The sequence below is a fragment of the Penicillium expansum genome (genome assembly GCF_000769745.1).
Source record: "Penicillium expansum strain MD-8 chromosome Unknown contig52, whole genome shotgun sequence".
Classification (NCBI taxonomy): domain Eukaryota; kingdom Fungi; phylum Ascomycota; class Eurotiomycetes; order Eurotiales; family Aspergillaceae; genus Penicillium; species Penicillium expansum.
Genome location: NW_015971294.1, coordinates 246,407 through 259,584, shown reverse-complemented (window position 1 = coordinate 259,584; position 13,178 = coordinate 246,407). Strand labels below are relative to the sequence as shown.

The 13,178-nt window shown below is 47.1% G+C and overlaps 5 protein-coding genes across 5 annotated transcripts; 4 read left to right on the top strand and 1 right to left on the bottom strand.

Annotated features, from left to right (window-relative positions):
• Positions 1-1,798: 1,798 nt before the first annotated feature.
• Positions 1,799-3,018, top strand: PEX2_020330 (uncharacterized protein; the record flags this gene model as incomplete). Its single annotated transcript, XM_016739308.1, has 5 exons — positions 1,799-1,882; positions 1,951-2,017; positions 2,074-2,142; positions 2,195-2,286; positions 2,350-3,018. The coding sequence occupies 5 exons, from the start codon at positions 1,799-1,801 to the stop codon at positions 3,016-3,018; spliced, it is 981 nt and encodes a 326-aa protein (XP_016599247.1).
• Positions 3,019-4,296: 1,278 nt separating this feature from the next.
• Positions 4,297-5,316, top strand: PEX2_020320 (uncharacterized protein; the record flags this gene model as incomplete). The annotated part of the gene is made up of 1 exon (XM_016739307.1): positions 4,297-5,316. One exon carries the CDS (start codon positions 4,297-4,299, stop codon positions 5,314-5,316), a length of 1,020 nt encoding a protein of 339 aa, XP_016599246.1.
• A 991-nt stretch (positions 5,317-6,307) lies between these two features.
• Positions 6,308-8,080, top strand: PEX2_020310 (ankyrin repeat domain-containing protein; the record flags this gene model as incomplete). Its single annotated transcript, XM_016739306.1, has 1 exon — positions 6,308-8,080. One exon carries the CDS (start codon positions 6,308-6,310, stop codon positions 8,078-8,080), a length of 1,773 nt encoding a protein of 590 aa, XP_016599245.1.
• A 1,327-nt stretch (positions 8,081-9,407) lies between these two features.
• PEX2_020300 (Zn(II)2Cys6 transcription factor domain-containing protein) lies at positions 9,408-11,010 on the top strand (the record flags this gene model as incomplete). Its single annotated transcript, XM_016739305.1, has 2 exons — positions 9,408-9,478; positions 9,537-11,010. 2 exons carry the CDS (start codon positions 9,408-9,410, stop codon positions 11,008-11,010), a joined length of 1,545 nt encoding a protein of 514 aa, XP_016599244.1.
• Positions 11,011-11,373: 363 nt separating this feature from the next.
• On the bottom strand, positions 11,374-12,324 carry PEX2_020290 (Zn(II)2Cys6 transcription factor domain-containing protein; the record flags this gene model as incomplete). Its single annotated transcript, XM_016739304.1, has 1 exon — positions 11,374-12,324. The coding sequence occupies one exon, from the start codon at positions 12,322-12,324 to the stop codon at positions 11,374-11,376; it is 951 nt and encodes a 316-aa protein (XP_016599243.1).
• Positions 12,325-13,178: the final 854 nt, after the last annotated feature.

Sequence of the window (13,178 nt, the reverse complement as noted above, 5' to 3'; positions counted from 1 at the left end):
ATGCTCATAGACCTTAATACAGGGACGAGTCAGAAAAGGAGGATGAGAAGAATAAGCTCAGCGAATGAAGAAGGATGAAGATATGGAGAAGGCGGGTAGGACTCATTGGGATTTGAATATGAATATTTCACAAATCATCAAATGCGAGGGTTAAGAGTCTTGCGAAGTAATTTTTAGTTTTTCACTGTTCAATAATATCATGCGAACTGATGAGCAATCTCTAGATATTTATATTTTGTAGATTGCTACCTGAACTCCTGGCAGCCGAACTAACCCCACATCTTAATTTACCCCGGATTTTACCATCTTTGATTCAGTGGCTTTCTGACCATATACTCAGCTACTTTGTAACACGCACGTCGATCTTTAGTCTACCTAAGGTAACTCGTTCTGGCACATCAACTGGAGTCGACGAGCAGACCGCTTACCGAAGCGTAGAGCAAACTTGAGAATCCATTCGCCGTCGTGCGCGAGCTGACCCCACATTAATGGCTCATGTTCACAGTATCTCTGGCGATTACTGAAATCTCCCAGTCGCTAGAGTCTACCATATGCAGCCTACGGATTGGTCCTCCGGTTTTTCGAAATCAGAAATGTGGCAGGGTATCTTTTTGCCGCAGCCTTCTACAGAGCCATTGTCCCGATAAAAGTCTACGGGTAGATGAATTTGTTTTGGTTGGGTGCAGGTCCTCCAGTGTTGATCATCTTATTTCCCAGAGACGAGCCATTTGCAGGTGATGAAGACGGAGCAAAAGGCAAGAGCGAAATCGAGTGGAAACAAAGTACATGTAATGGGATTGCGCGTATTTCTTTGCGACACAGGTCAGGCCTTTCATGACAATCGGGTGCTATTAATCTACCTGATTGTGCTGATGACAGGTTTCGGCATGTGCTGCCATGGGGGTCAATACTTTTACTCAACCTTGCTCAAGGACTAGGTTGGAATGGACGCCACTCAAACCACACTTATTACTGTCGTGGGTCAGATAGGCGCCTTGATCGGCGAATGCACAATTGTAATTCGGTAGATGTTCCAATTACCTTGATCATATCTTGTGTGCTGGGAGACGTCCTTATCCCTGCATACAGCCTCCCACGAAATGTGTCGCTTGTAGCCTGTGCGTCTTTTGGGCAATTTTTTCTTGGTTATGCCTGGCGCCCGATGCCAATTTACCTCTTCGAGCTTTCCCCAGTCGCAATTCGCTCCCTCGTTATCGAACTGACCTACTAGCTTTGAGCCCCCGTGTCTTCCCCAATCCAATCTATCGTCAGCGAGCGATTTCTGTTACCACCCGGGCCCAATAACAAGGTACGGTCAGGTTATAGCAAGATCATCGGAATCTTCATGGAGCGGCCTGAACATTCATGCTATTTTTTGTCTTCTGGGGATCTGAGATGTCCCAGGAAGAGCGAGACAAAGAAGCCGAGACTGCTCTACATTTGGAGAGACTGCGCGCACAAGGTGTGAGTTTGGCGGAAATTGGGCAGCATCGACTCTGGAAAAGGGGTGAGATAAATGACGGGTGTGGTGCAACAGAGGAGAAAGTTCAGAATGATCACGTTGTGCAGAAAATCAGTAGATACTAAGTTGTATGTTGTTTGTTGCATGTTGTAGATAGTTGACCATCGAATGCCAAGAAATATAAAGAGCCCCGCGATTCACCGGAGATTCGCTTCGGGTGGTACGGGCTCTTGTCATTGCTCCGATCTACTTCAAGTCTGACCTCTTCCCTTTATTACCTTCGTGATCTTTGTTTTTACTGTACTCTACCTGTACATTCTTGATCCTATCGGTACCATGACGCAAGAATCCTCGCAAGTCGCGCCCCGCTACCTGACCGGCGATAAGGCCGGCCTCCAGGAGTTCCTGGCCAAATTTGATGTAAGCATATGTTTTTGATCGCATTGATCTACCAGAGATGCCCTATTTACTGACTGGATTGTGTACAGGTATTCCTCTTCGACTGTGATGGTCTGTCCCCCGTGCTCGCTCTATCCCGGCGATCCGTCCGCGGAGGTCCCCCGCAGCGACCCAACCGCGTCGCAACAACTGCTGAGACGATGATAATTTAGGCGTTTTATGGTCCGGCGATCACCTCTTCCCCGGAACAGTGGAAACACTTGAGCTTCTCCGAAATAAGGGTGCGCATTAAATATTCAGTCGGCAAAAAGCGGAGATTGATAATCCCCGCAGGAAAGCAAGTGGTCTTCGTGACGAATAACAGCACCAAGTCGCGCGCAGACTACCGCAAGAAACTCGAAGGCTTGGGAATTCCCAGTACAGTGGTCAGTGCTACTACCGATTACTATCTCAGATCACCCAGGACCTAGTGACTCACAACCAAATAGGAAGAGATCTTCTCCTCCTCATACAGCTCCTCTATATACATTTCCCGCATCCTCCAGCTCCCCGAAAACAAGCGCAAAGTCTACGTTATCGGCGAGACAGGCATTGAGCAAGAGCTCCGCTCCGAGAACGTCTCATTCATTGGCGGCACAGACCCTGCATACCGCCGCGACGTCACACCCGAGGACTACAAGAAGATTGCGGCGGGCGATGAATCCATTCTAGACCCCGAAGTTGGTGTCGTGCTCGTCGGCCTCGACTTCCACATGAACTACCTCAAGATCGCGTTGGCGTACCACTACATCAAGCGCGGAGCGGTCTTCCTCGCCACCAACATCGACTCCACCCTGCCGAGCTCCGGGGCTCTGTTCCCCGGTGCTGGCTCCATGAGCGCGCCGCTGATAATGATGCTGAATAAGGAGCCAATCGCACTCGGCAAACCGAGCCAGGCTATGATGGATTCCATCGAGGGCAAGTTCAAGTTTGATCGTAGCCGGGCCTGCATGGTTGGTGATCGTGCGAATACGGATATTCGCTTTGGACGTGAGGGGAAGCTTGGTGGTACGCTGGGTGTTTTGACTGGTGTCTGTTCCAAGGAGGACTTTGTTTCTGGCGAGGTTAGGCCTCATGCTTACTTGGATAAGCTTTCTGATCTGCTGGGCTCGGAGTAGAGTAGAGCGGAGCGGAAGATATGTATTAGATGCATTCATTAGATGTTGAAATTAGAGAAATACACATACAAATCAATCGATTTCTCATCTATATCCGATGTCTAGCTGCTTAGCACATTTTCCTGTAGGTTCGGAAGAGAATGGAAGTAAAACAGTGAGGATAGGGGCGGGATATGGTTGAAAATGAAGATGAATCAACATGAGTAGAACAGTGAGGCTGAAGATGGTCAGGTTCAACGGAGGTTTAAATATGTAAAACATATATTTCTCAGATTGACCCACAGGGCAGATTTGTTGAATGGTATACTCCGTACTGAGTATGGAGTATACCCAGCAGCATGTAAATCTAAATCTTGTACAAATCAATTGGATCTATCTATTTGAAATAGTACCAATGTAAAGATCAAACTGTAAAAATGTCTAATCTGTTCCATCCCTGCAGATACGTAAATCCCTCATTCATTTGTAAGAGAAACAGAAAGAAAGTCTGTTCTCTAATGATCTATCAACTTCCAGTTGACTGAAAGTAGGCCGAATTGGAATGCCAGTGTGTGATTCGGGAGGATGCAGTTTCTATGCAGAAACTGTTGACGAAGGTGCATCGACGGCGCTAATCTTGGTTCAGTAGGAGTCGAGTATCTTGGCATGTGATTGCGTTCAATCTTGGTGTTAATAGGTCATGATCATTTAATTTTAGCTATAGCAAAGATGCACGTAAATTAGTAAAAAGGCCTGAGCGAGGTTCGAGTCTGTTCAAGTGGGTGGGTGATGCTCAGCCTTAATGGGGATTCGGTACTCCGTATTCCGTACGGAGTATAATATTTTCTATAGCCGACAAAATTCAAGCACTATCAACATTTGGAGAATGAGACTTGAATCAAGGTTGTAGTCAGTAGCTATCTGTTTCACGGGCTGTGAATTATAGAGCAATCGATTACTCCAGAGATGAGTGCCCGAGGACTGATATCCTCGTATTGCTTTCTGTATTGCGTGGAGATAGACTAGGGACCCCGCCAATAGCATATTCCATCTTGCCGCCCGCTGCTGCGCTACGTGTTCACCACGAGGCTGAGCCTTCTGGGTTGGTGACGGTTCCTCTCTTTGCCTCCCTGATGTATACCTTCCAAGGTTGTAAGCTTTTTCTCTCTTCCCTTCAAACCATCTCCCACTTTCACTGTTAAAGAACCATACGCGATAAGTGTACCATATCGTATCACTGACTCAGAGTCAAACCAAGCAACATAGCAAGCTTCGACGCTTTTTGCTCGATTCGCAGACATGTCAGACCCAGCAAACTACACCGTGGGCTGGATTTGCGCTTTGCTCGTGGAATACATTGCTGCACAAGAATTCCTCGATGAGGAGCACGACAAACCCAGCTTTGTGTCGCCAAATGATACCAACGACTATACATTAGGCAAGATGCACGAGCACAATGTTGTCATCGCCGTCTTGCCTGACGGCGAATATGGCACCGCTTCCGCGGCCAATGTAGCAACAAACATGCTGAGCACCTTCCACAATGTTAGGATAGGCCTTATGGTCGGCATCGGTGGTGGCGCACCAAGCGAAAAGCATGACGTTCGTCTAGGCGACGTCGTGGTCAGTGCGCCTCGTGGTGGTCAGGGTGGTATTTTCCAGTACGACTTTGGCAAGTCGATACAAGGCCAAGGATTTCAGCATACGCGGTTCTTAAACCAACCACCAACTGTACTTCGCACTGCGATGACGGGAATACAGGCGCAATATAAGAGAAAGGGGCATAAGCTCATAGAGGCCATTAACACTATCCTCAACACGAACGTTCGGTTACGCAGCGAATACGAACGTCCAGAATCAAGTACGGATAGGCTCTTCCAGCCCTCTATCAATCATGAATCAGATTGCAGCGCTGCATCCTGTGCAAATGATGCCTCAAACTTGGTTCTACGGCATAAGCGGTCTGAACATGAGGATGATCCTGCAATTCACTATGGTCTAATTGCTTCTGCCAACCAGCTAATTAAGGATGCTTTGATTCGAGATACACTAGCGGCGGAGAAGGACGTTCTCTGTTTCGAAATGGAAGCAGCCGGGCTGATGAACACTTTTCCTTGTTTGGTTATCCGGGGTATCTGTGACTACTCGGATTCACACAAAAACAAGAATTGGCAGGGTTATGCAGCGATGGTCGCAGCTGCATTCGCTAAAGATCTTCTCCAGAGGATACCTCTAAGCAGAATTGAGGCCGAGGAGAGGATTAGTGTCATTTTATCTGGTCAGTCTAAACAGTCTTATCATCACCGCGTAAATATATAATAACGTACCGGATAATACAGATGTGCTAGAAAGTACCAACCTGAATTCAGATCGAGCATACAAACAACGAGAGCGACACCAAGATGAGCATAAAACAAGAGCTTTGACGGAGCAGCAACAACGCTGTCACCAAATTTTCAAGATATCAAATTACATAGAGCAGAAGAACATCAATCCAACACGAGCAGCAGGAACCTGTCAATGGGCGTTACAGAGCTCTGAATACATTCGTTGGTCAGATAGCAAGCGCAATGATCTTTTGTGGGTCTCAGCCGATCCAGGCTGCGGGAAGTCTGTACTGGCCAGATCAATCATTGATGATCCCTTGCTAGCTACAAGTCCAGCAGTGACAATGTGTTTCTTTTTTTTCAAAGACAACGAAGAACAAAACCGTCTTGATACAGCTTTGTGCTCTATACTGCATCAGCTCTTTGATCAGCGGCCCCATCTCTTATCCTATGCTATAACCTCCTGGGAAAAAAATGGAAAAGGGCTCCGACAGGAGGTTGATAAGCTATGGCGAATCTTTATAGCGGCAACATCATCTGACGTATCGTCTCAAACGATATGTATTTTTGATGCACTTGATGAATGCAGTGAGATTGATCAGGATCGATTGATTCAGAAGCTCCAGCTCTTCCACCGCCAGCAACATTCATCAACACAAGATACCTCTTTGAAATTTTTAGTCACCAGTCGTCCCTACATCGACATCCAGAATCTTTTTCGAGCGACTATAGATTCTTTCCCACATCTACACCTGAAAGGGGAAGAAGAAAATGATCAAATCAACAAGGAAATAGATCTGGTAATAAAAATACGAATGAAAGAGCTAGCCGAAACAGCATCATTATCATGGGATATACAGCAGCGACTCGAACAACAACTGTTACAAATGGAACATCGCACATATCTTTGGCTACATTTAGCTATAGATCACATTCGATCTACATTCGAGGATAGCCTTTTTCCTACCTCGGAATCAATCGAAATGATACCTTCTTCAGTCAGCGAGGCATACCAGAAGATTCTTAGTCGAGTGCCTCCTAACCAGAAGAGCATTGTGAAAAAGGTCTTGCAAATCATTATCGGAGCACGGCGGCCTTTGACAATAGCAGAAATGGCTGAAGCGCTGGATTTAGCTCTATCTTCACATATACAACCACAGCCTGCAGCACAGGCTAGAATCGATCCACTACAGCTAGAGAGGAAGCTCCGTCATTTATGCGGGCTTTTTGTTTTCGTCAAAAACTCCAAGATCTACCTCATTCACCAGACAGCGAGGGAATTTCTCATCAAAAAGGCAAATTCGGACGATGTCAACTTTTCGTACTCGTCCGCCCTTAATGATATTGAGAAGCAAATGGCCCTGCTATGTGTGCAATACCTATTATTGGAGAACTTGGGAGGCAATACCGCTGAGCAGCCCGCTTTTCAGAACTTTTTAGAATATTCAGCCGTACACTGGGCTTCTCACGTACGACACATGACTTTCACTTCAGGCCAAGAAATGGCTGGTCTATTGAATCGATTATATGATACAAGAGGAAAGCGATTTGCACTATGGTTTCCCATCTTGTGGAAAGCAGTGGCACCATACCTGGAAGTACCTCAAATGAGTGCTCTGCATCTGGCAGCATTTAACGGTCATGAGCAGCAAGTTAGCTCAATACTTGCTATAGATAAAGGGACTTTGAATACACCAGATACTACCGGAACATACCCGGTCATATGGGCCTCACTGAACGGGCACGAGAAAACCGTACAGATACTGCTAGAGCAAGGAGCCGATATCCACGCTCAGGATGGACTTTACGGGAATGCCCTCCAGGCTGCTTCTAATGGAGGACACGACAAGATTGTACAGATACTGCTAGAGCAAGGAGCCGATATCAACGCCCAAGGTGGACTTTACGGGAATGCCCTGCAGGCTGCTTGTTATAGAGGACACGACAAGATCGTACAGATACTGCTAGAGCGAGGAGCCGATATCAACGCCCTGGCCCAGGATGGACATTACAGGAATGCCCTCCAGGCTGCTTCTAATAGAGGACACAACAAGATTGTACAGATACTGCTAGAGCAAGGAGCCAATATCAACGCCCAAGGTGGACTTTACGGGAATGCCCTCCAGGCTGCTTCTAATAGAGGACACAACAAGATTGTACAGATACTGCTAGAGCAAGGAGCCAATATCAACGCCCAAGGTGGACTTTACGGGAATGCCCTCCAGGCTGCTTCTAATGGAGGACACGACAAGATTGTACAGATACTGCTAGAGCAAGGAGCCGATATCAACGCCCAAGGTGGACTTTACGGGAATGCCCTGCAGGCTGCTTGTTATAGAGGACACGACAAGATCGTACAGATACTGCTAGAGCGAGGAGCCGATATCAACGCCCTGGCCCAGGATGGACATTACAGGAATGCCCTCCAGGCTGCTTCTAATGGAGGACACAACAAGATTGTACAGATACTGCTAGAGCAAGGAGCCAATATCAACGCCCAAGGTGGACTTTACGGGAATGCCCTCCAGGCTGCTTGTGCTAGAGGACACGGCAAGATTGCACAGATGCTGCTAGAGCAAGGAGCCGATATCAACGCCCAGGGTGGAGAGTACGGAAATGTCCTCGAGGCTGCTCGTCAGAATGAGCATTACCATATTGTGCAAATCCTCCAGAAATATCATTGTGCCGATCAGTCGACTTATCAATTTCCCCTTCCAAAAAGGCGTAAGGTTTCATCAGGATTTCACATTGCCTAGCTCAACTCAAGTCCCCGTGATACCTCGATTTTGAAGTTGTGCTGCTCTCTCGGCAGTTTTGCCATGATTCCTGCTCTCTGTACTGAGATACTGAGATACATCGTCTATGATCCAGCCATTTATACAATAGCGAAACAAAAAGCATACATTGTGGAGAAATCTACTATTTTTTCTATCGATTTACCTTTGTATTTTGCTATTGCGGCATAAATGAGCTGTCTATTCTACTACTACAAACCACATGGTTAGAGAGGTAGGTGCTTGTCTATTCGGAATCTGATTGATAGAAGGGGAGGCATAAAGGGAGGGGACTTAGATTTAGTTAAAGAGGAGTTATTTTCGACGTCGTTTTAGTCGCTAGTAGAAACAAGGGGAATAACTATGTCAGTTAAGCGTTCATATTAGGAGCAGAAGATAATAGGAGCAGAGGATAATGTTGGGCGGTTGAGGGGCGTCTAAAGCAGCCGTTTCTGGCCTCAAAGTCATTTTCGGCGGCAATCCTACAGGTCCTCAGTCCTCAAATTCTAGTTGTAATTTCGACCCTTCGGAATTGGACAGTGGGGCGGGACTCTGAACATTTCACATTTCAACTATAATTTCAATAAAATCCCACGGGAGAAAGTAAGGACCAAGAGATATTTATGTTGGGGTCTTGTGGAAGAAAGGAAGAAGGAACTATGTTTGCAATCGGGCTATCTCAACCATCTAGGCAGCTCATCATCATTTGCTCTGGTCATTGTTTCAACTTGGATCTCAGCTATTTCCTCTAGGGCTGTTCCTATGACCGGGTACATCCATGGATGTAGATCTATCTGGAATTGGTGATTGCGATAGTGCAAGCCGGAGGAGGGATTTGTTCGGCGTTTCGGCAAAATGTTTCTTCGGCGTCATCTGTGTCAGCCTCAATTTTCACACCTACAGTGAAAGCATCAATGGAAACAGAGGATTTTCCTCGATCATGGTTGGGCGTCTAAGGGCTACGAACCTGAAGTTACTCTTATACTATTTTACACAATAGATCCTGTTCTTTATCATGTGAGTGTCTTGAAATATCATACTCAGAAATAAAGAACCTTCAAGAAGAGTGTTATTCTGAATATAAACCAAATCAAGTCTTCAGTTGAGTAAAGTCGTATAGGTGGCTGACTGAGGGATGTAATTTTCATGTATATTACAGGAAACATTAATACACACGACTTCGCTCCCCCCTTCTGCTTCCTACCAACGAGGCTGTCATTTGGGATGAGGACATGACCAGGCGATACCGGAGTTTTTGAAGAAACTACCACCGTCTACTTCTACTACTCCTACATATGTACTTCTGGTCATGAGCTTGTTCGCCAAGCGTCCTGGTCGCCTTGGGGGCACCAAGTCCAAGACTGGGTGCGACACATGCAAGTAAGTCAGTTGGTCCCCATAATATCGACCAGTTGCAGTATTTGACATTCGTTCCCAGAATTCGTCGTGTGAAGTGTGGTGAGGAGAAACCACACTGCCTGAGATGTACCAGCACAGGACGGCGGTGCGATTATAGCACCCGCCCTCTAAAGACTATTGGGCGGCCCCAGCCGGACCTCACGACCTTCTCATGTCAGAGAACGCGAGAGCGTCGTGCTTTTGAATATTATTTCCACAAAGCTGCCCCATCACTTTCAGGGGTCCTGGATCAGGCCTTCTGGAGAGGCTCGGTCCTCCAAATCTGCCGGGCAGAGCCACTTGTTTGTGATGCGATCATCTCGCTCAGCGCGCTCTACGAACGGCCTCCCATTCACGAGACGTCGCCATGGCTGCTTCTAAATGATCCAGCTACGGTGAGACATCAGCACCATCGCGAGGCGCTGGTTTGGTATTCGCGCTCGCTGGCTCTCCTACAGCAACGTATTAACCAGGGCACAGCGGACCTGACGGTGTCCTTGATCAGCTGCATTCTCTTCATTGCCATCGAGCTCTTACAGGGGAGCCGCAAGGGTGCTCAGGTCCTTTACAAACAAGGCGCCCAACTGATTTTTGGTGCTTCGTCAACAGCAGCCTCGACCATCGCCGTCCTCGGGCCCATCTTCCGCCGTTTGGGAACGTGGGTTTTAATCACCAATGGAATATCAGAAGAAAGCTGGAGTCTTCATTTGGCTGTTCCAGATGAGCGCTTCACTTCGACCGAAGAGGCAAGGAACGTTCTGTGTAGCATTGTAGCCGAAATGAAGGCCCTCGACATTGACTCCAAAGCGTATATACGCCGAACAACAGATAGTCGGCTGCACGAGGTATCAGGGCTAGTGGCCAGACAACAGCACCTGAAAACCCGACTCGTCCAATGGTATCGCCTCTTTACATACTTGAAATCAATACATGGCTCGAACGTCGACGGTGCAACTGCGCTTCTTCTAATGACACATACGAGCGTCTTCATCGAAGCAGAAGCCATGCTGGATTTTGATCAGGGTGTATACGACGCCTACGAATCTGAATTCGCCCACATCATCGAGTTGGCCCCCACCGCGGTTGCGTGGACACGCAGCTCAGAAGGGAAACAACCGCCATTTACGTTCGAAATGGGTGTATTCCTCCCACTTTTCATTACAGGGCTAAAATGTCCCTTCCCCGAGCTACGCCGCCAAGCATTACGGTACATGGCCGAGGCTCCCCCGGCACAAGGGCTGTTTATGTGCACACCCGCTGCTCACATCGTGGCTATTCTCATTGGGCTAGAGGAGAACCCCGACAACCTGCCGGAAAAGGTCTCTGAAGTATATGAACTGCTGGCCAAACCAGGGCATATCCCACCAGCTCAGTATCGCACATGTGATTTCAGTGTGTCGTCAGTTATGGATGAAGAGGGTGAGACGCGGAATTGGTTGAATTATACACTCCACCACTTTGACGCAGATGGGAGGATACAGGTCATAGAGAAAACGGTGCCATTCCCTACATGAGGTGATTAGCATAACAATATTTTATGATGATACGATCTCAACTTCCCTATCGATCGCGGAGCCCTGAGCTGTCTGAAAGATTCGAAGTATGCCTTTGTCATGCAATACCTACTAGGCAACCTCATGTAGTTGTTTTGAGGCCCCTAGTAAGGTAATCCACAGAAACTTTGGAAACCAAGCCCTCTTTGCGCTTGTCTCTATCTACTCGTTGCAAGACAAATATTCGGAGTTCGCCTCTTTGCTTGATTTACTCATATCACTTCATTTCAAACTAGATGACAAGTTGCTTTCGAAAAGACTGTTCTGAATTGATGAACCTATTTCCCAAGGTACATTTATACACGCCGACATTTAGGACCCATCTTATTCGGCATTATATGGACCCAGCGATGAAGGACCTTTGAGGTCAAAGTCGTTCAATTCCAACCAAATATTATAATTCGACCCAGCCACGAATTCGAGGGACTCGGGAGTCAAAGCCGAACTTCCATCTTGTGTCTTCTCGATATCCCATATTTTCTCTCCAATTTGGCGACAAGCAGACGAAGAGTATTCCATGTTTTGTTCCTTTTCTGAATCGTCATCTCCGAGGACATAATGGATATCAGCTTCTGAATTGGCGACAGGCGCGGATGGCGTAGTATGCGCTGAAAGAGAATTGTGCATGATGATGACTTCAGTCAAGATATCTACTGCCTGGAGGAGCTTTTCGGAGCATTCATGGTGAAACCGTTCTGCACTGAGTCCATCAACGGTGTCTCGACGGGGTCTTGCAATGTCTTTGGTAGAACGTAGCTCGAGTTGTTCTAAAACGTTTGGCGGCAACATATCCATCCATAGCCCAACTTCATCGTCCACGCTATGTGATGAGCCTTCACTAGGACATTTTCTTTGCTGTGGACTGGTACGTGGGGAATCCAAGCTTCGAGGTGGGCTTTTCCTTTTCCGTGATGATACACTAGCGCTATTTGATTGGATGTCGGTGCACTTGGGGTCCGGTGTTGCAGAATTTTGTAACGCACATGGCGAGGTTGGTGTGTGATCTGTCCTAGCTTCGCTAGGAATCCATGGGCTTGGAGCTGCTGCTTTCTTTCTCCTTCGCGGTGGGGCAACGCATTCCTTCATATCAAGTTTGCAATTGGTGCATGCGGTACCTTGATTTAGCGCGTCGCATCGCACTTTTCGTTTGTGGCAGGCGTAACACGCCCATTTGGCTCGTCTCGGCCGGAACTTCTTTTCGCTTCGTTGGCATTGCTTTGTCTCGTTCCCACCGGCGGATTCCCGAGTAGGTTGGAAAATGTATTCGGTACCCATGATGGCACTTGATGTCTGTCGCTGATCATCTCTGTGACTCTTTGATCACCTGCTTTCTATGCTTTATTTATTTACGGCGCTCATCGTTGTTCTTCGGTACTCGGGAGCCGACTACCGAGATCTGTTATAGTGCCTTGGAATCACCGAAACGCCGAGATCTCACCATCGGCGTGACCAAATAGACAGTGGACTTGCTGTTTTGTTTATACCCTTGATGTTGTTAATTGTGTGTCACTGTTGGTGTTTATGGGACATGAAAGGATGCTTATAGGTCCATTAATACAAGATCAAGTTCATAAACATATTTGAAACTTAGATACAGAATGGTGTTCATAAACAACTTCAACAAAATCTTCTCGTCGCAGTGAATCCATAAATCATCAGCGAATGCGCACAGCGTACCTGCGGGCAATATTCCCGCTTTCTGTAGCACACTTCATACCCCGCGAAGGACGACATTCTGACGCGTTTGGCTGTTCTATGACAAGACCCTTTCATATAAATATTTGTGCTCTTCAAGCAATACCAGCCAGGTCCCATTTAAATATTAGAGACGGTAGCCATGCACCAACATCATCAATTCTACCCGAGGCACTCGGTGATTCTCTGCAGATCTCGGCAGTTATACTCGCATTACGCAAGGGAGATGAACGCCCGGTCAAACCTAAAACCCTAAAAACGACGTAACTAGCCATCTTTGGTATACCAGCCTGTTAACTAAGAAGCTCCCTTGGGGCCCATGGCATTGAATTAGGCCAAGGTTCATTCTACAACTCGATAAAGTCGAAATCACTATTCATGCCCCTTTTAGGGTTTAATTGTTGCTTGCTTCTCGCATCCTAAAACTCAATCCT